Below are 20,754 nucleotides of genomic sequence, written 5' to 3' on the forward strand. Positions count from 1 at the left end.
CGACTATAGTTAGACTCCAGAATAGACTTGGTTCCCACAGGTCTAGAGTAAAAGTTCTTCACAAGGATGTGTCGTGCTTTTCAGCTACATTCATGGCTCCAAAAAGCTCATGAAACCTTGTGATGTGTCCTGCATTGATGTCAATTCGATAATTCTTTGCAATCATCAATGCATAGACGAGGAAGGTAGAGAGAGTCTTCTCGATCAACATCGTATCAATGATGTTCTTTCCACATAACTCCATCAAAGACTTGATACGAAGGGCTTCCGATCGAGTTGTAGTCAAGTATAGACTTGAAATCACAGAAGCAGAGGTTGTTCTATCTCACTTCTAAATCAGGAAGCAGGGAGTCACAAACATTGCCAAATCGCTCTTCGAGTTCTGCTCATAGCTTTCTAGGGTCCTCCTCATTCAGGTACTCATTTTAGAGCGAGTCATCCATGTGCCTTGTCATGAGAATAATGGCTTTAACTTGATTCGCTTCCAAAGCGGCAGCTTGCTCAATCGTGAGCACGTTCTGACTTGGCTCGAGGATCCTATTCAGAATTCATTTTGTCTTAAGATGGTATTGGACATCACAGACCCACTTGTGGTATCCTGCGCCTGTTGTCTCCAATGGAGCAAAGTCCAATTTGTTTAGGTTACTCATCCTGAAAAGAAACAAGAAAATAGTTAGTTTCGGAGTAAAAAGGCTACCATGAAACAAAAGAAATTTTTGAGCGTAGTCGCTCCCAAGAAATTGAGAATTTCTAAGCGTTGTCGCTCCCAAGAAATTTGATTCCAAGAGGTAGTGGATTAGATCGAAACAATAATGTGTTTGTGGTCGATCGTATCTTCTCAACAAACTCTAAGTTTGGAGGTCTCAACAAACTCCAAGTTTGAAGATAGCACGAACCCCCATAACTCGGCTTATGTCTCCCCTATGAAGAAGAAAGGGGGGTAGAAGAAGTGAGGTTGCAAGTCCCTGAGAAAAAGAAGCTGAACTGAAAGTACGGAAAGCGGGAACGTTTAATAAAAAATACCTCTTAAGATTACAGAGTGCCTTTGATCCTTGTGGTAGGATTGCAAACGAGCTTCAATCCTAGTTATGTGTTGGCAGATGAACTTGTAGGATTGCAGTGTGCTTTCGATCCTGGTTGCACTGGTGTCTGGTGCCAAGGATGCGTGGGCGTCGCTGGAACTTTTGGCCTGAAGTTGGCTGAAAAAAGGTGCTTCTGGTCAGTGGTTGGCCGGTAATGGCCGGAACTGCCCCTAAATGGCTTCTGTCCGATTTTCTGCTTACGTTTCAGTCACTTAAGCAGTCGGTTCGGTGACTTTCAGACCCGTTCTTGAGGTTTTGCTTCCGGTTCCTGAATCCTGGATCAAGTCACTACTTCTGATAAAATTTGGTGGTAATCGAAGGTCTGAAAGGCGGTGAACTGGTGGATAATTTACTTCTTCTTCCAGGGGCCGGTTCGGTACTTTTTCGACTGGTTCTTGGGATTCTGCTGCCGGTTTTGGACTCCTGAGATCAAGCTCTTTAAGATATGGGGTGGAGGCAGAAAGGGTTTCAAGGTTTTGTATTCCAATTTAGGTTTTGGCTATTTGTTTCAGGGTTAGGGCTTCGTGCTGATAACGTGTTTTAGGAAAAGTGATGCAGAGAGAATAGTGGAGAGAATTGGGAGAGAATGAACTGTGTTTTCATTGAAAAATGAGGTTTTTTATATAGAGGATTACAAGCAGAGAATCTAAGGTGGCGTTCGGTAACGTTTTCAAGTCATCCTTTTCATTTTATAAAATGAAAATGGCTTGAAAATGCGTTCGTTGGTTTGTTTTCAAAAATGCAGAAAATAATTTTTGAAAATATTTTTTTATTTTACTCGTAAAACAGGAAAACGACAAATAGACGTTTTCACATTTTCATTCTCATATTTTAGAAAACACGGAGATATATTTTCCAAAACAAAGAAAAAAAAGAACGTGCTCTCTTCTTCCATATTCTCACATCGCTATCTTCTTAATTCTCAGGTCTCTCTCTCATCTCTAGTCGTCATCTTCTCTCGTTTTTGAAAATTGCTTTCGGAATAACCTACCGGACACATTTTCGGATCTCAAAAATCCAATCTTGTTTTCTCGTTTTTATTTTCAAAATCGATTTTTGAAAAATCATTTTTAAAAACGTTACCGGACAAGCCCTAAGTCTTACAAGGAAACATAATTGTACAATATTGATTAGGATATCGCCGAAAATATCTTCGAGCATATCTGTAAGACTAACCTTATTATAACTTAGACAAGTAATTAAAGTTTGGGCTAGACACATAAATTAGGTGTTCTTAAACAGTATGAAAGTTATTAGTGGGCCATAATTCAGACACTGTTTGTGATTTTTTCCCTTCATTTTTCGTGTCAAGAAAAGAAAATGGAAAAAGAGAAAATCAAAAGAAAACCAGATCTACAGTTCCCACATTATCCACTTGGTCAAGGTTCTACGGGTGGGCCCCGTGCGAAATGTCAAAACACTCCACTTAATAAAGGGCCCGTTGTACTACAAATTGAAAACGCAACAGGGTCATAATCGTCTTCTTACTATTTCTCTACCCTTGAAACAGAAAACTGAAACACTAGAGGAGAGTTGAACGCAAATGATTGAAAGGCTGAAAAGATTAAGAGCTGCATTTGGAGCCTCATTTCTCTGGCTCGTTTGCCTCATTTACTTCACCCAGGTTTTCCTTCTCTCTGTCAAACTATATTAATCCACTTTATGATTTTCAGTTTCTGGGTTTTTGTGTAATGAGGTTTTTTGTGTTTTGGAATTCTGGGTTGTATTTATTTTTTGATTTTTTTGGGTGATTTTATTAGGGGGTGTGAGAAGAATTTATATGGTAAATGACATATGACTGTTGTTTGTGTTTGACGTATTGTAGGGTTTTAGATACTTTGTTTGGACTGCAGTTTCTTACCAGCTGAAAGATAGGCTCAAGTTGTCACCGTCGTCTTCCCAGATTGTGTTTTCGATACCTTTCTTCCCATGGAGCATTAAACCATTATATGGGTATGGATCTTCTTCTACCTAGTGTATGTGTTCTTGAGTGTGTAAGTATCAAAATGCCTTTTCGTAGACAACAACTATGCAATGTGCTGCTTGGTAATACTTATGCCATGTATACGTAGTAGATTCAAATGTAGGGGAGTTCTGATTGTGATGTGCTGTCTAATGATGATGGAAAAGGTTCCGTCATCATGTTCTTAGCGGTTCAAATTCCCTTGTAGTGAATTCAAGTAATTTGATGAAAATGGAATTGTGACGTAATGTATATAAAGAGAAAAGAACTGGATAATAATGAACGATGTATATGATGCCTTTTTATTGGTAAATTGGTAATATCATCGCAAACACAGACTGTATCCTTGTCTTTGAGAGAGGATTTGCTGTTTCTCCTCTGTCTACCTCCCAGTCTTTGAAGTATATATAACACATTTCATGTAAGGGCATGAGCAAATACAGTAAGTTGGACATAACAATAGACTACAATGTATTTGTAAAGTCGACTCAGTTGCTTAGTACTTATCTCTATAAATCATCTAATTGTTGATTGAGATAGGATCAACTGGATGGGTAGAAAAAAAACAGAGACATGCTAGCTTCGAGGGCTATTGCTTGCTTGAATGTCGACAGTGCAGTATATGCGCCAGGATTCTGGGCCTCTGCCACTCCACAGCTTGATAAACTTCTTAAGCAAGCTACTCAACAGGTAGTACAAAAAAGTATAGCTAGATATTCTAACACTGATATGACACCCCAGCTCAGTCATTTGAAATTTGAATTTGAAGGTCAAAGATCTCAATAACTCATCACAAACTCTCTACCAAGCGTGGGTTGGTTCCAGCAGTTCACCTAGAGTACGCAACTACTTCACATAACACCCCATAATATAAAACTTTGTTGCTACGTTTAAGAAAAATTGCAATTCATGTTATTTGTGTTCAACCGATCAGCTATTCAAGTCTTGCATTATCTACACATTATAAATGTTGGAAGATTTTTTTCATGAAATGGATATTTTAAACTGTATTTTTCATACAAAGTTTAGCAGGTTGGGAAGTGGAGAATCTGATTTTGCAGCTTTTGTTCAAAATAATGGAATTCCGTCTGCCGACATGACTTTCTGTAAAGGTAACAACATATTTGATGTTCCTAAAGCTCTCAAGTCTCAACCATGATTGCCACTAAAAAATAGGAAGAATGGCATACATAACCTATCTACTTAGCATTGTGATTTAAATTACTTACAAATCATTTTTGAATTACAGGATATCCAGTATACCATGCCATTCCATGTATGATGACTTTGTATGGTTGGAAAATTTGGTGATCCATTCTTTCATAGGCATGTTGCAGGTCTGCTTTATTCTTTTCTCCTTCTTCAACCTCCAATGAAATTCTTATACTCCACTAAATAAAAACATCCAAACACTATAAAGTTACGCACTTACAATGACAATGTAAATTCAAGTGTCCCAACTGATTGTGTTTGTGTTGAATAACAGTGGCAAACTTATGGGGTTTGATAGCTCTTTGGCTAGCGGATGCAGAGTTTTTGCCTTTTATACATCCTATGCGCTGGAGCTACAGGTAAGGCAACACTATCCTTCAGTTAACCACTGCACGCACTTTTGAAATAATTAAATGTCGTTAGTTACATTCAGTCAACCTGAATAGAGATCTATGGTATTGAATCCTTGATTGACAGAAATACATGAAGGATTTGGAAGTCAAAATCTTAGATAAGAACATTAACCTAACTCCTCTGTTCAAGTCCATTGAGGAGCTCAAAAAAGCAGCCACAATAATCAACAACCAGAGAAAGTTATCAATCGTATTTCCCATGAATCTTGATCGACATTTAATTTCATGAATGTTCTAAATTGGAAGCATAAGTGTACAGGAAATAGAACAAAACAAAGGTTGCCCTTCAAAATGGAAGAAGGAACATTATCATTCTTCTTCTGAAGGAAGCCAAGAATAAAGATTGTCATTGCAAAGAACAAGAGCAGCAAAGCCACACTTCAAAGATATTCAAGTTGTAAGACAGATCTTTTCATTGCATATATGTTTGAGTTTCGCTTATTGAAAGGATGATACTTACATGCGCATCTTTCTGTTTTGGTACAATAATGAACATTGTAGGTCCAGAATTTAATTGAAAGGTGTCTGCAGTTGTGTATGAAAGGAGATGAAGTTGTCAATATCCTCTTAGATTGTGCTAGGATTGAGCCTGTGTTTACGAACTTGGGTATGGCAGTGTACTACTCCACATAATTTATATTGCATGAGAATAAAGCCTAATCGCTGCCTTTGATTTGACATCTTTACTTTCATTTATTGTTCCAATGACGAAGTATCATCAGTTGATGGGTGGAAAAAGAGTTGGACTTCACGTGTTTGTCTTCGATGTTCCTTACTCGCTTAGTGTGGTTTAAAAGCTAATAAGACGTAGTTGACATCCATCAGAACTGAGTTTCCTTTATGTTAAATCTGTGACATCCTTATTTGATATGGGGATTAGAACTTTTTCCTTTTTTCTTCTCATGGACCATGAGCCTCTATTTCTTTTGTTTACAGCTAGAATCGTTTGAGAATCTTATATGTACTGATACCTGCCGCAATATCCAGATTTGTTGTCATGCAGATGTTTCATTTTTATCTATCTGGCCGGGAGTCATTTTTGGTACTTGTAGACCTTTTACAATCCATTCGCATATATAAATGGCGAGTTTCTCCACCTTCCAGCTAATCACTAGGGAAATCCTGCACTCTAAACTCATGGGCATCAAAAGTTCAAAACCAGATGTTCTAGGAAAAAAAACCCTATTGTATTTTTTGTGAATGCATATCTATTGTATTGCACGCGACTAGAAAAGCACATTGCATCATAGACCGAAGCACCCCCTTTTCCATTGATAGAGAGATCCAATCGTCCAAATGATAGATTAGGTCGATTTCAAATAGAAAGCAAAGAAAAATCCGTTCAGGAAGTTCTTTGTCGAGACGTGATCGAATGCCACTAGACAGAATCTCTCAATATGAGAGGAACCACCCAGATCAGCCTCTTTCATCAAGCAGCAGCCTAGCCGTGTCCTGGATTTTCTACAGCTTCTGCTGCTGGTTAGTATGAAGTGAACTGATAACAATTTCAGTTAAAGTTTCTTCGCTTATAATTGTGACTATATAATATAAAAATTCGAGAGAGAAAATAAAAATAAAAATAAACCCATAGTAGATGTTATATACTTATATCTAGTGCTGAGTATTTTAAACGAACAAAAGAATATACATTAGTCAATAGGGGTCAATATCTATAGTTTATCCCTCTGCTTGATTCTATCTCATCCAATTGCCTCATTCTTGTTTGCTTTCCAACTTCAACTCGAGCAGGTAGCGGAGAATGGGTTTCTGTGGCACGGGTATACACTTAACAACCCATCCGATCGGCCAAGACATGGCTGCAATTCCCAGACATAGTCCCCATTGTCCGCAGTTCAACCTCCCTGTATCCAAATATTTGCTCAAAAGTTCCAGCGTCACCACCTGTAGAACAATTGCCACCGTAATGACCCCCATGAACAATTTGTCTGTCTGTAAACCCCTAAAGATATCCTTCTTCTCAAGCTTCCTTGCATTAAACTCATTGAACACCTGGCAAAGAAGATAAGTGTTAAATACCAAGGTACCCAGTACCTTATCATCCACACCAAAGATTGCTTTGCCCTTGAATTGTAATACCAAAAGGACTGTCGTCTGGTACAGAGCATGAGCCGAGAGGTTCCTCCACATGATGTTGGTAATGAGGGGATTAGTTCTGCCCACCGGCGGCTTCTCCATGAGCTCTTTTGTGGGTTTGTCCTTGGAAAGAGCCAGAGCTAGCAGTGTGTCCATAATCAAGTTCAACCAAATTGAACGAACAACTGTAAATGGGACTGCTCTTGATGAAGCTGCTGCTGCAAAGTTGATTACAAGACCAGTAAAATTTGCTGTGAGCTGGAATTGAATGAGCTTCTGAGTATTGTGATAAACACATCTTCCACATGCCAAAACATTCACCACCGAATCAAAGTTATCATCGCTGATTATGATATCTGAGCTTTCTTTGGCAACTTGTGTCCCTTTAATTCCCAAAGATAGTCCTATATCAGCTTCTTTTAATGCAGGTGCATCACTAGCGCCATCACCGGTCACTGCAACTACATGCCGTTTCTTCTTCAAGCATTGCACCATTGTAAGCTTATCAAGAGCAGAGGACCTTGCCATTACACAGATATTGTCCACATTCAACAGTTTATCCTCGTCAGAGTAGCTTTGAAAAACAGCACCTTCTATCACTGCTCCACTGAAGATGTCCTGACCAGGCTTGAGTATCCCACATTCTGTGGCAATGGCTTGTGCAGTGAAAACATTATCCCCTGTGATCATTTTGATGTTCACCCCGGCGTTTTGACAATCTTTAACTGCTTTCCACACTCCAGGACGGCACGGATCTTTAAGACCTATGAGTCCCAACAGGGTAAATCCATCTTCTTGTAGCATAATTTTTTGTTTTAGGTCCAGTCGATATTGATCTGCTGGAATTTCTTTATGTGCAAATGCAATGCATCGGAGTCTGCTAGCTGCCATGCCTTGAATAATCTGCTGAAATTTCCCTTTTTCATTATCATCCATTTGTTTGACGACTCCAGAGGGTTCGTAGTAACTAGAGCACATTCCTAGTATGATCTCTGCAGCTCCTTTCCAATGTACATGAATTGTGCTGTCTTCCTTCCTCTTAATCAAAACCCCACTTCGCTTGTTCTGTGAGTTGAAGGCCTCAAATTGGAGAACGCTACAACTCTTCGTTACTTTCTCCACATCCATCTGTGACCCATATACTGCCCACCATAGAATAGCCTTTTCAGTTGGACTGCCTGAGATCTCAATTTCTGAATCCAGGCTACGCTTGTACACACTACCACTTGTATTCAAAGCAACCCCTTCTCGGATCAAATTAAGAACAGAATGAGAAATTTTTGATGAATAAGCTTCTTGTTCCAAACTATTTTCACCTATCCAAAACTTGGTCACCTTCATCTGGTTCATTGTGAGAGTACCTGTTTTGTCAGTACAGATTGTGGTGGTAAATGCCATATTCTCAGCAGCAGAGAGCCTCAGAACCGTTGCTTTGTCAGCCATCATTTTCTTCATAGAATAGGCAACAGTAAGAGTTAGTGCTAATGGCAGACCTTCTGGAATTGCCACGACGACAATTGAAACGGCAGCCATTATAATCCCAGTTACAGCACTTATCATGTCATCAACTTCAATGCTGCTGGAATTGAACTCTTTGTCTCCATTCTCATCCTCCGTATGCCCTGTGAAGTATCGAACTAACAACACTACAAGAACAGCGAAAGCAACCACCAGACCGACTTTACCTATCAGTGAAGTTAGCTTCTCCAGACGTGCTTGCAGTAGTGTCTTTTCACTAGTGTCTTGGCTGATTTGGTTAGTCATTTCACCCCGTTTTGTGTTCATTCCGACGGATATGACAATCATTCGAGCATACCCATGTGTAATCTTTGTCCCAGAAAACAGGAATGGATTCTGGTCATGGCTAATTTCAACAATATCATCACTTTGTCCTGACATGCTTGATTGGTCTACTTGCAGTGAATAGCCTTCTACAAGTAACCCATCAGCCGGCACCTGATCTCCGCAGTTCAAGAAAATTACATCACCAACGACAGCTTCAGAAAGAGAAATCTTTTGCTTCTTGCCACCTCTCACAGCCTCAATTTGGATATTCTTGTGGACCAAATGTCTGCTCTGCAAGTAAGGGCCGGTTGCTGACACAGAAATGGCCAAAATGACTGCAAGCAATATGCTCCCACCATCAATCCAACCTTGTCTGAATCCATGCTCTTTGATGCCAACACAAAGAGAGAGCGCTGCACAGCCTAATAGAATGAGAATTGTTAGGTCTTTGAAGGCGTCCAACACAAAATGGAAAAACCTTCTTGTTGGTGCTTTTTGATAAACGTTGGAACCAAATGCTTTGATTCTTTTGAGAATGTCCTCAGCATCAACACTAGGAATTCCACTCACTGCATCAGATTTGAGGTGGGATATTACTCCCTCAACTCCTCCCAACTCTTGCAGCTGGTAGAGATTTTTGTTCTTCACAAGTTGAGTAAGAGCTGTTTGGTCAACACCGAAGTCATCGAGGTTTGGATCTGAATCGGCAGTGGTATTGACAGGAGAGAGAGAACCAGACAGGGATTTGGTTTCTGTGATTTTGAGCAAGGAAGGTTTTAATAAAGAGAGGAAGGCTCTAGAGCAGTAGACGGTGAAAAAAGCAGAACGCCATTTGCTTTTCTTTTTGCTAATAAGCCAACTGCTGGGATCATGCATGCTTTCAGAATCAGACATACTGTGGGGATTTGCTTAAAAGAAATAACTGAATTAATATTCCGGTTAGAAACTTTGATTATCGAAGCAAAACCATGTTCAAAAGGGAAAGAAAAGGGGAGAATAATAAAGCTTCTGAATTGGGATAGAATTTATAAACTCCGATTGCCGTGTGACAAACGTGTGAACTCAATCCAACACATTCTTCCAGAACAAGTGCGGCATCACGAAGAAATAGTTCAGAAACTACTGAAAAAGAAGAGGCGGCCCGATGTCGGTACGAAGGGGTACACGTTACACGTAATAATCAGCTCAGCTTGTGACGAGAGACGTAATGACACATACAAAATCCAAATAAGCAGCCCAGCTTGTGACGAGAGACGTAATGACGTATACAAAATCCAAATAAGCTAGCATGCACCTATATCGAGAGAGATTTTTAGGTGGGAAACCCATACCAACTCATTTCTTCAACAAACCACTTAAAATTCGACACCTCTGTAATTTTTTTCCATGCTGGCATCTGCTGGGAGGACTCCAAAATGGCTCCAAAATTTCAGTCAAATTTTATCTTTCCCTCCTCCTAAATTTCAGCTACTACTATTGTGACCGTCAGATTAAAGCAACGGCTATAATTCATCTCTATCACTATATAGTCCATCTCTAACAAGATCATTTTTCCTTGGGTTTCTTCTTCTTCGTCTCCCCACCCCTCCCCCTCCTCTCTCTCCTTTTTCCTTCTATAGCGATTAATTCGTATTTGTGAATCCTTTACTGGTCTTTATCCTCCTCTGAGGATATCTTTAATTATTACTTGTGCAATATTTATTTTAATTGGGTTTTCTTGTTAGGCTCTTCTCCTTCGTAGGTGTGTGTATGAATTGGTTAAGATGAGCTTCTTTTTTCTTTTTTTTTTGGGTCAATTTTATATGTAAATTAATTGGGTGATTGGGTTTTGAGGGCAATTTTAAAAATCTTAGGTTTTTTTAGTCTGGAGTATGGATGTGAGTTGGCTTTATATGTTCTAGAGTTACATATCATGAATCAAACTGTATTTTCGGGTTATGTAGCTTAACATCTGTTAAAATGATTATAGGGTTGTATACATGGAATACAACATAATATGATGTGCAAGATCTCTATTTCTTTCTCCTTCTTCTACTAACTTGAAACATTGTGGTATTATTTTGCAATAAATTGTTTGACAGCAAGGTTATTGCACTTGGAAATTGAAAGGGGATGATCTCAATCTCATCCAAGAAGTACAGAAGCAAGGACGTAATCTTAGTGAAATTGGAGCACTGGTAGAAGACATTGGGGGCATTTTGTGCAGCGATTGCTTGAATTTTGGTTACGATCTTAGTAGGCACAGCCTAATTGATGCAGACAGAGTTTTCTATAGGGATCAATGAGCTCAATGGCTAGTTATTTGATTTGTCTTGTGTCATTGGTTCAGCTTTTCAATTTTCATGCATTGTCATGGTTGTAAACTTCCATTCGATAAATGAATTGAATTTTCCATGTTAAGTTCCTCATTCTGTTCTATAAGCTTTGCTTCATCAATGAATTGAATCTCCAATCAAAAAGAAAAGAAAGGAACAAAAAAGGAGAAAACTTTTGCACAAACATCCAACATACTCAATTCATAAGGAAATAAAAACTAGTCAAATTGCTATGTAAGAAAAACTTGGTAAATTGACAGCTTCATATTCCAATAATAAAGAGCACATGTGTTATGATAATTTCAGCTTCATACCAACTAAAATTTATGAAACTAGATCGTTTGCTAATTGTCCCATAAACTAGCTATTCAAAAAAAAAAAAAAAAATTGAAGTCCGATCATGACCAATTCATATCTCACATAGCTGGAAGCAAGGGGGTAGGCCAAGAGGGCATTTAGAACCAGTGCATACTTCTTCCTTTCACAATACTCTTCTATTAGTATTTGCAGAGTTGCAGTTCTGTACAAAATAGGGAACCAAATATTTGCATACCCGCCTTTAGTGATCTCCATCTTCTCCAACAATCTCCTCCATCTCCTCATAATCCAATTAAAGTCTGTCAAAAAGAAAAACCAAATATTTAGTCAGCAAAATACAACAACATAATAAACAATTAATTAGATTTAATCAAGAACTTGCTCCCATTGCAGACTATGATATTTTAAGAACTCAAACAATTAAATTATGAGGTGAAGAAAAGGGGGGAAAAAGCCCAGCACCTAAAAACATAACAATTATTCATAGTCTCTCAAACTCATTCATACAAACACTCACAAACCTGGAACAAGATTGCACAAGTATTCAAATATATATATCTCTTTGCCAAATTCACCTTCCATTTTCTCTTTGATTGATTTCTATTGTTGATGTTGTTTGTGGCAAAGAATAAAGATTCGGGAGAGGAATAAGAAAGATATTCATTGATTGAGTGTAATAATATACATACAGCAATCTTGAGTTAATGACTCATTTAACTAAAAAGAATCTGGGAAGTTACATGGAACCTAACAAAACAAACTTGCAGCACATGTTTGGTAAGAGAACCTTTGCAAGATGAAATGTTGGATGCTACATGTCTCATAAACTAGGTTTCAAAAATGGTTTTCTACTACAATATACCCATACCAGATTCAACAAAATTGATTTCATCTTCTCCAAACCATATCTCACAGAGATTAAATTACATGTAGCACAGATGGGAAAAAGGTTCAATCAAAATCAGTTCCAAACATGTCTTCATCATCTCCAATAGTTTCCTCCATTCCTTTACAAGCCAATTGAACTCTCTGAAACAAAAAATTTACAACGTAAGAAACAATTGCAGCCTCATCAAGTTGAATAACATATGAAGTTGAAATCAATTTTTGTTTTTTTTAGCTTACTGAACTCAAAAGGCAAGCACTTTTTATTGACAAAGGAAAATCACTACGACTAAGCAAGGAAGCCTTAAAGAGACATACAATTCCAATTCAAGTATTCAACCATCAAACCAAGCAACATCCCATTGAAACCGAACAAAGAGTTGAAATGCCCAGATTGAATCCCAATTAAAGCCACCTGCCAAACCTTAAAATGATTTATATTCCAACAAAACCCACCTCCAAAACCTCAAGTATACTTCTTCCTTTCACAATACTCTTCTATTAGTACTTGCAGAGTTGCAGGAGTCCTGTACAAAATAGGGAACAAATTAGCTTCAAAGTTATAATGTAATCAATGTTTCATGACATCAACTTGAAGAATATAATATGAAAACACATACCTACCAAGATTGTATAAATATATAATTAAATGTTGAACAATACCTGATTTGAGGAAGGCATAACACCATAATTGAAACAGAAATTAGGATTCCCAAAAGTCCAACTTAAATTACCCTAAAAGAAAAGATAAAATGTTACAGTGCTTATTTATATATCATAAAACTCTAACGTGTAAAGTCTAAAATGCATACCTGATTATGAAATGGGGTGTGAGGAACACCAAAGTGAGGATTAAATGCTGGCACATGAAGTGGAGCTCTTGGTATAAAAGAAGAATCAATCATGTTTTCTTGATTGTCTTGGCTTGCATCTATGGTCCATAATCCAATTATATCAGACACACAACAACAACAAAATTTAAAGTTTCTAAAATGTAAGTATTAGATATGTAAGTGTACCTTTTGTTTGCTTATTCTTCCGTTGTTTTTTCTCCCTTATGTCTTTGATTCTTTCATTTGTCATTCCTTTAGTCTTGGCGCATGGTGGATCTAAAACATGACCTGAGTTTACTGGAATGTCAAGATTGGACTGATTACCAACTTTGTTCAAATTTTCCAACATGTCCTGAGTTTCCTTGTCTTTCTCAAGACGCTTCATTGCCTCTACTAACAGCTCCTTCACAATCTTAGTCCCTAAACAACTCAATGAAGCTATGTCATAAACACTATTTCCTTCATGCATTAGCTCACTAAGGCGCAACAATCTAGCAGACTTTATATTCTCACTTGTACCTCCAGAAATGTTATTGCTTACCACAATCCCTTTCTTTGCTTCTCTAGTCCACCTCTTCAATATATATTGAGTGGGTAAAACAGTGATATTATTGATATCAAACACCTTCAAAGCATGACGACACAAGATTCCAAGTGATTCAAAACACTTGCAAGAACAAGAAATGTCGAAGGATATAGAGTTATACTGAATCTTGTGTACACTTTGTTTACCATCTTCAATTGCTTCATATGAATGTACTTCATCCCTCTTGAAAGCTTCTTTTAGTCTAACTCCCATACAGCCAACAAACTCTATTTCAAATAGCTGAAACATTTTAATGGTATACACCTTAGCTGCTCTCCTTAACATTCTACTCCACACTTGGGGACGAGGTGTGCCATTTTTGCATCAGTAGTCATCTTCCAACTCCGCCAAACGCATCTCTTCAATTTTTTTCTCATAGTGATGCACAAATTTGATGAGCTCCATTGTGTGTGTAGAGATTTGATGGAACACATTGTTAGTACTTTCACTCCTTTGAGTTGATCTAATTTTTGCTGAAAAGGTGTCCAAACTAAAAACTGGACACCATTTCTCCCGGAGCGAATACAACTTCTCAAGCCATGAATTACCACCAAGATTATATCTACTGATCATATCATCCCATGAAGCTTGAAATTCAGTTTCAGTACTACAGCCATGCAAACACTTGTTGAATTGTTTCTTGAACTCAGGATTCGCAAGGTAACTACCAATTCTCTTTCCAGCATTCTTAGAAATATGCCAAGTGCATAACCGATGCTGTGTACCTGGAAAAACTTGCCCAATTTCTTTTGCCATTGCTTTATCTTCATCTGTAAAAATAGTTTTTGGGGCTTTATTTCCCATCGATTCCAAAAATGACTCAAACAACCAAACAAATGACTCGGTAGTCTCATCCAATAAAAAGGCACATCCAAACATCACATTTCTCCAATGATGATTGACTCCCACTATAGGAGCACAAATCAAATTATACTTGTTTGTACGGAATGTGGTATCAAAGCAAATAACATCACCAAAACAATCATAATCAAATTTTGATCTATTATCTCTCCAAAAGAAATTTGTCATTCGACTATATTGGTCTAATTGCATTGAGTAGAAAAAGTTAGGATCCTCACCTTGTTTGCGCTTAAAGTGATTGAACAAACTCTGTCCATCCCCTGCTTCAAGCATTTCATTTTTCTTCCTCTGTAAAAAATTATGAACATCTTTTTTAGTGAACCCAACATTCTCAGGACCTCCCATTTCATTTGCTAGGTAGAAGAATGATTTTGTTGGCGGTATACCAGCACCTAACATAGAAAGCATGACATTTCCATGAGCCTCCAATACTTTTCGGCCTAATTTTAGAAATTGTCTTTCTTCAGGCCTAGCAAGGTCATGGTTATGCTCTGAATTGATATGAGAAATTGTCCATATTCCATCTGCGACAGTAAATACAATCATAGCCTTGCAACCGGTTCGTGTCTCTAACTTCTTATATCTTTTCTGTTCAAATGTATCTTGGTCTCTTGTAAACCCCTCTTTCGCACACGTAAACTCTCTCAATCGAACATTACCTGATGCATCTCTTCTTATATGCCCTTTACGAATACTAAATCCTTTTCTCAAAGCATAATTATTGTATAGATTATAAGCTTCATCATCAGAATATACTTGCATACCCGGCTTTAGTTCTCCATCTTCTCCAACAATCTCCTCCATCTCTTCATAATCCAATTAAAGTCTGTCAAAAGGAAAAACCAAATATTTAGTCAGCAAAATATAACAACATAATAAACAATTAATTAGATTTAATCAAGAACTTGCTCCCATTGCAGACTATGATATTTTAAGAACTCAAACAATTAAATTATGAGGTGAAGAAAAGAGGGGAAAACAACCCAGCACCTAGAAACATAACAATTATTCATAGTCTTTCAGACTCATTCATACAAACACTCACAAACCTGGAACAAGATTGCACAAGTATTCAAATATATATATCTCCTCAAGGGAGGAAAAAGACTAACTAGTGATTCACATATAAGGATTAATCGCAGTAGAAGAAGGGGAAGAAAAAAAACGAAGAACAACCCCAGCAAGAGAAGTCAATAAATATAAAGAAAAATCATATGAAGAATATACCTGGATGATGAGGTTTAGCTTACTTTGCGCAAGAGAAAGAGTGATTTCTTTTTTCTTGGAATGAAAATAGTAGGCTTTAGGTTCTTGCCAGGAGACGAACTCCCCCCCCCCCCCCCCCAAACTAGAACAATAGAGTTTAGGAACTATAGCCGTTGCTTTAATCTGACGGTCACAATAGTAGTAGCTGAAATTTAGGAGGAGGGAAAGATAAAATTTGACTGAAATTTTGGAGCCATTTTGGAGTCCTCCCAGCAGATGCCAGCATGGAAAAAAATTACAGAGGTGTCGAATTTTAAGTGGTTGGTTGAAGAAATGAGTTGGTATGGGTTCCCCACCTAAGAATCTCTCCCTATATCGATCCACTTGTTTACAGTTTTCTGCAGAAGGAAAAAGAGAGACAAAAAGTCTTGTCGAGGCTCTTGCAGAAGGAAGACCTCCTTAACATCAACATTTTTAATTGCCACTGAACTCATTGTATGCAGTCTCGAAAGTAACTGCATCGATAACACCTACCTAAAGATTGAAGATGACTGAATCTTCACCTCTCTTGTACTTCAAATTAGTTAGACCGAGTTAGCAACTACATTTCTTTTGATATTGAATCCAGGGAAATTTGATTCTACACCCAAATTTACACGCCCCTTTTAGAATAAACTCATCCATAAGAGTATTTTAATATACACCCAAACCAATTAATTAGGTATATTCAAAATAAAAATAGGATAAATATTAAAATTCAATGTTGTTAAGAATTACTAAAGCTGCCACTATCAAATTCCCCATCACCTATTAAATAGGATTAATATTAAAATCCACTCTTGCTGCCGATGGAAGTCATGAAACGGCTACCCATAGACGTTACCCGGAATTACTCAACCCTTGATTCCAACAATTGAAAACTCTCCTTTGGGTTGGAGATTATGTAATCTCCACATTCAAAAGCCTAATCTCTACATTCAAAGCCGGTATCAATATCTCCACAATCATGCGATTATGTTTTTGATTTCAAATTGTGATTGTGATATAAATGGATCGCACAATCAGAGGTTGGTGGGTTGCCTTTGTTCAACTGCATATCCCTTTAATCCAATTGGCACAGTTGATGAGCATTGTGTTTGCTACCTATTCAATAGGTGTGTGTCTTCCAGACGAAGAGGTATTTGTTTTGTGATTTTTCAGGGTTTATGCTATTGAATAGGTATAATAGACTCAACAAGTTCTTGATTGCATGTTTCTTTTTCCTCTTATTGTTTCTTAATAGATTCTACAAGTTCTTGATGGCTAAAGAATACTCCCACCTAGAGTTTAGGTGCGACCTTCTCCACAATCATGCTATTATGTTTTTGATTTCAAATTGTGATTGTGATATAAATGGATCGCATAATCAAATATTGGTGGGTTTCCTTTGTTCAACTGCATATCCCTTTAATCCGATTGGCACAGTTGATGAGCATTGTATTTGCTACCTATTCAATTCTGACGAAGAGGTATTTGTTTTGTGATTTTTCAGGGTTTATGCTATTGAATAGGTATAATAGACTCTACAAGTTCTTGATTGTATGTTTTTTTTTCCTCTTATTGTTTCTCAATAGATTCTACAAGTTTCTACAAGTTCTTGATGGCTAACGAATACTCCCACCTAGAGTTTAGGTGCTATCTAATAATAGGAATATCTTCACAAAAGGATGTTTAATCACGTTGAGAAATCTACGAAATCTAATAGGAATATCTACACAAACATATCTACTAAAAAATATCAAATATATAGATCAAATCTTTTTTTTTTTTTTAATCAAACCCAATCGGGCATTAGTATCATTCATCACATGCCAGAATGGCCATTACATACCTTTCTGCTGCCGTCAACTAGACAGATCAAGAAGGTGTGGTAGTACCCATGGTGGTACATAGAAATAGGTTCACTCATTATACATTAAATTCGTAGAGACTAGCGTAAATCCTCCTTCAGTACTACTCCAGAGGCACTATAGACACATAAAGTATATATATCCCTAAATGATAACGCTAAAAGCAAGCGCATAATTTAACCCTATAAATATCGTTAGTAGTATAAGCAAATAGGGATCGTTCTATTCCGGGGATTGAGGGTACACCTGTCAATGTAGGACAAACAAACAATTAAAATTAAAACAAAGTATAATATTTACAAAGATATTCACAAGTATAAACATTATTTACGAAAAGGGGGGAGATTTTGTTTTTGGGTTTTGAAAATAAATTAAGTAAACAAAAGAATTAAAATGCAAAAACATAAATACAAAGATGGAATGAGAGAACAAAGATCAAAACCGAAACTTATAATTAAAATCGATTCAAACCCTAATATTGTTCATCTAAGTCATGAGAAAAGAGTTGATCATGTGAAATATTCGAAAGCAAATAATTTCCCATTTTTTTACTTTTCAATGCTAATTAACCTAAGTGAAAGCACAAAGATTAATCCTATCAAACATGTAATCAAGCCCTAGAAAGCTAGTCAATCATGACATGTTTAACGCATGAAACACATAGAAAGGCTATCAACTCAAGTGTACAACTTAGTATGGAAAAGTCCACCTAATTGCAATCCTCGTTAATTAAATTCGATCTTTGTACAAAACCTTTACTACTTTGATTCAAGTTTACACAAAACGAAAAGTCGATTTCATGTTCTTAAACCTAGCACCAATTATATCGAAACCCTAAGTGTTTGCAACCACATAAGATTAAAATACAAAAGTTATCTATAACGCAAATTTAATTAAACAAACCCACATAAGCAACTCTCGAATCACAATAATATGAATCTGAAAATTCTCAATTAATCATAAAAATTCCAGAAATTAATATTTGTTCAAACACATATGTCAACTAGTTCATAACCAACGAAATTCAAAGCAAAGGTTACAAAGGAGAATCGGATTACACCGTGAGATGGGGATGGTGATGAACGATTGATGTGGTGGTCTCTTGAATCTCGAAAGCAAGCTTCAAGGTTGGAGATGGATGATGGATTCTCACGGCTATGCTTCTTCTCCCTTGGCCTTGCTTGAACTCGTGGAGATGACTAGAGGATGGAGAAACTCACGGCTATGCTAAGAAGATTTTCTGATTTTTTCTAAAGTGTAAATTGTAAGGTAGAGGCACCCTTGACGTTGAGAAAGGGGGAGTTTTATATAGGAGCATGGCTAGGGTTCACAAAGCAATCAGAATTTTCCACATAGCTTCAACCAATGATAATTCGCCAAGTAAGCTTGTGATGTGGTCCAACCAATCATAGAATGCCAAGTAAGCCTTGTGATGTGTTCCAACCAATCATAATTCTCTAAAATACCTCCCTAATATTTAATTGCCGAATTTCCTTGAAATTATTCTGATTTTCTTCATGAATTTCGGCCAACATTCCTTTAGGGAATTTAGGGATGAATCTAGACGCCTTTTGAGCTTTTCCTTGGTGCACACATATTTTCCTTCCATAAATATCTCCCTTGAATCTCTCTTTGCGTCATCTCCTTGATTATTTCTGATTTTCACGTTGGCAATCACACCAAATTATTCCTCCAACAATATTTCTTTCCATAAAAGTCTCCCAAGAAAATCTCTCCTTGAAATCCTCAATCAATCATCTTCAATTCCCACGTTGTCACCTTGTTTTTCCTTAAGTATTACACGGCAAATTTAATCCCCAAGGAAAATATATTTTCCTTTTTCTAAAAAAAACTCTTCCTTGATTCTCTCCTTGCCATGTCATCTTCATGAAGCTTCTCTTTCCATTTATGAACTCAATTCAGCTTATTTATTCCAAAGACCTGAAAATATAAGTTTTCTAAAATAAGAAATGGAAACTTTCCTAAACTAAAATGGAAACTTTCTAAAAATGGAAAATAGAAACTACAAAATGGAAACTTTCCTAAACAGAGTTTATTAAGGAAATAACGCAGAAAATATAGGGAAATAACAGTTAAAACGTCGCATTAAAATGCTCCTATCAAATTCCCCCACACTTAACTTTTGCTAGTCCCTTAGCAAAATCACACAAAGAGTCAACGAAAATTTAAAGACTCTACACAAACAATGACTCTACTGCCCTTCAACTTTTTGTCTCAGCAATCTCTTACTTTCATAACACCAAGATTAGCACTCAACCAAGAATCAATATTTAGATATTCGAGAGTTAATTCAAACATATAATCCACATATAAACAAGTAGGACTTGGTTGTAACAATGGTGATGGGGTTAAGCTCAGCATGCTTCAGACAAGTATGATTCATATCCTCACCAGGTATATCCACTCTTTCTTCTCTCAGATCATGGCAATGCTTAAAAGCTTATACACTCAAGTATATGTGAAAGATAGCAAGTACATCACATATCATATGAAACGAAAGCACATGTATATATTTTTCAAAAGATCTCATGAAAGATACCAACTACTTGCACGGATGGACCCAAGCCATAGGTTCAACTCTTGTAACTCATCTCCACATCAAAGGCTGTCCCATCTTAAGGATCAAGAAGGTCTTCTCAAAGGTTGTAATGGGGCTAAGGCTCAAGGTTTTAAGAAACGAAAGATAAGGATTTTAACAAAGTGTCCTAAAAACCTAGCAGAGTTCATGTAGATGTAGAGACTTCTAGAAATCCACCAAGGCATAGCAAAACGTCATGTCCTTCCTAGGGGTAAAATAAAAGGGCCTAATGTCTTCATGTTGGGCTCAACCTTCATTCTAAACTTCCCTTGAACCCTAGTGAATTGGACAAAGGCCAAATTTTTCTGTAGTGGGCCTTCAATTCAAAACAAACTCCAAACTCACCAAGTATGGGGGACTAAAATCCATAGATATATTTTTCTTTTTCTTTTCTAGCCGTACACATTTTTTTTCTTTTTTTTTTCATTTCTTTTTTTCACGGCTTTCACATATTTTTCTCTGTATGGACAAGTCTACCCCCACACTTGAACTTTCACCTCTTCTCAATCTTCATTCTCAATGCCAAATCCTTAAGTAATGTCCCAAAAGATAGCTCCACTAAGTTTTTAGAACAAAGGGTAGGAGTGTAGCTATACTAAGGTTTGGGGGTTAAGGATTTTAAGGGTAATGAAAGAAAAGGCTTAATGTAGGCTCAAAAGGGTTTATCTAAGGGAGTCCCACGACAGGCACAAAAGGGGACACATGATTATTTG

The 20,754-nt window shown here is 37.2% G+C and overlaps 3 protein-coding genes across 20 annotated transcripts; 1 reads left to right on the forward strand and 2 right to left on the reverse strand.

The window, feature by feature from the left end:
- Positions 1 to 2,590: 2,590 nt before the first annotated feature.
- Positions 2,591 to 5,350, forward strand: LOC112167308 (probable folate-biopterin transporter 4). 9 transcript variants are annotated; one of them, XR_005810763.1, is made up of 8 exons: positions 2,591 to 2,706; positions 2,908 to 3,035; positions 3,586 to 3,735; positions 3,815 to 4,157; positions 4,295 to 4,382; positions 4,532 to 4,616; positions 4,735 to 5,067; positions 5,172 to 5,350. XR_005810763.1 is itself a non-coding variant. In XM_024304311.2 (5 exons), exons 1-4 carry the CDS (start codon positions 2,626 to 2,628, stop codon positions 4,354 to 4,356), a joined length of 354 nt encoding a protein of 117 aa, XP_024160079.1. In that variant the 5' UTR covers positions 2,591 to 2,625; the 3' UTR covers positions 4,357 to 4,382; positions 4,532 to 5,350. The 9 variants fall into 9 exon arrangements, 1 of the variants encoding a protein (XP_024160079.1); XR_005810768.1 differs by having other exon boundaries at positions 3,815 to 3,883; positions 4,070 to 4,157; positions 4,735 to 5,350; XR_005810765.1 differs by having other exon boundaries at positions 3,815 to 3,883; positions 4,075 to 4,157; positions 4,735 to 5,350.
- An 888-nt stretch (positions 5,351 to 6,238) lies between these two features.
- On the reverse strand, positions 6,239 to 9,821 carry LOC112167307 (putative calcium-transporting ATPase 13, plasma membrane-type). Its single transcript, XM_024304310.2, has one exon. The coding sequence runs from the start codon at positions 9,441 to 9,443 to the stop codon at positions 6,384 to 6,386; it is 3,060 nt and encodes a 1,019-aa protein (XP_024160078.1). The 5' UTR covers positions 9,444 to 9,821; the 3' UTR covers positions 6,239 to 6,383.
- A 1,492-nt stretch (positions 9,822 to 11,313) lies between these two features.
- On the reverse strand, positions 11,314 to 15,640 carry LOC112203673 (protein FAR1-RELATED SEQUENCE 5-like). Of its 10 annotated transcripts, none has more exons than XM_040507352.1 (7): positions 15,397 to 15,485; positions 13,087 to 15,173; positions 12,880 to 12,998; positions 12,731 to 12,802; positions 12,386 to 12,594; positions 12,051 to 12,211; positions 11,314 to 11,481 (listed from the first exon to the last, which is right to left on the reverse strand). In XM_040507352.1, exon 2 carries the CDS (start codon positions 15,149 to 15,151, stop codon positions 13,811 to 13,813), a length of 1,341 nt encoding a protein of 446 aa, XP_040363286.1. In that variant the 5' UTR covers positions 15,152 to 15,173; positions 15,397 to 15,485; the 3' UTR covers positions 11,314 to 11,481; positions 12,051 to 12,211; positions 12,386 to 12,594; positions 12,731 to 12,802; positions 12,880 to 12,998; positions 13,087 to 13,810. The 10 variants fall into 8 exon arrangements, with proteins under 10 accessions (XP_040363286.1, XP_040363289.1, XP_040363288.1 ...); XM_040507355.1 differs by lacking the exon at positions 11,314 to 11,481 and having other exon boundaries at positions 11,846 to 12,211; positions 13,087 to 14,739; positions 15,112 to 15,173; XM_040507354.1 differs by lacking the exon at positions 11,314 to 11,481 and having other exon boundaries at positions 11,846 to 12,211; positions 13,087 to 14,256; positions 14,566 to 15,173.
- Positions 15,641 to 20,754: the final 5,114 nt, after the last annotated feature.

This window comes from Rosa chinensis, chromosome 5 (assembly GCF_002994745.2).
Source record: "Rosa chinensis cultivar Old Blush chromosome 5, RchiOBHm-V2, whole genome shotgun sequence".
In the NCBI taxonomy this organism is placed as follows: Eukaryota; Viridiplantae; Streptophyta; class Magnoliopsida; order Rosales; family Rosaceae; genus Rosa; species Rosa chinensis.

Excerpts from the sequence above, each read along its gene's own strand:
- LOC112167307 (XM_024304310.2), bottom strand. The coding sequence starts at position 9,443 with ATGTCTGATTCTGAAAGCATGCATGATCCCAGCAGTTGGCTTATTAGC.
- LOC112203673 (XM_040507352.1), bottom strand. The coding sequence starts at position 15,151 with ATGGAGGAGATTGTTGGAGAAGATGGAGAACTAAAGCCGGGTATGCAA.
- LOC112167308 (XM_024304311.2), top strand. The coding sequence starts at position 2,626 with ATGATTGAAAGGCTGAAAAGATTAAGAGCTGCATTTGGAGCCTCATTT. Across the intron at positions 3,036-4,074 it reads AGCATTAAACCATTATATGG|CAGGTTGGGAAGTGGAGAAT; the intron begins GTATGGATCTTC and ends TACAAAGTTTAG. Across the intron at positions 4,158-4,294 it reads CGACATGACTTTCTGTAAAG|GATATCCAGTATACCATGCC; the intron begins GTAACAACATAT and ends TTTGAATTACAG.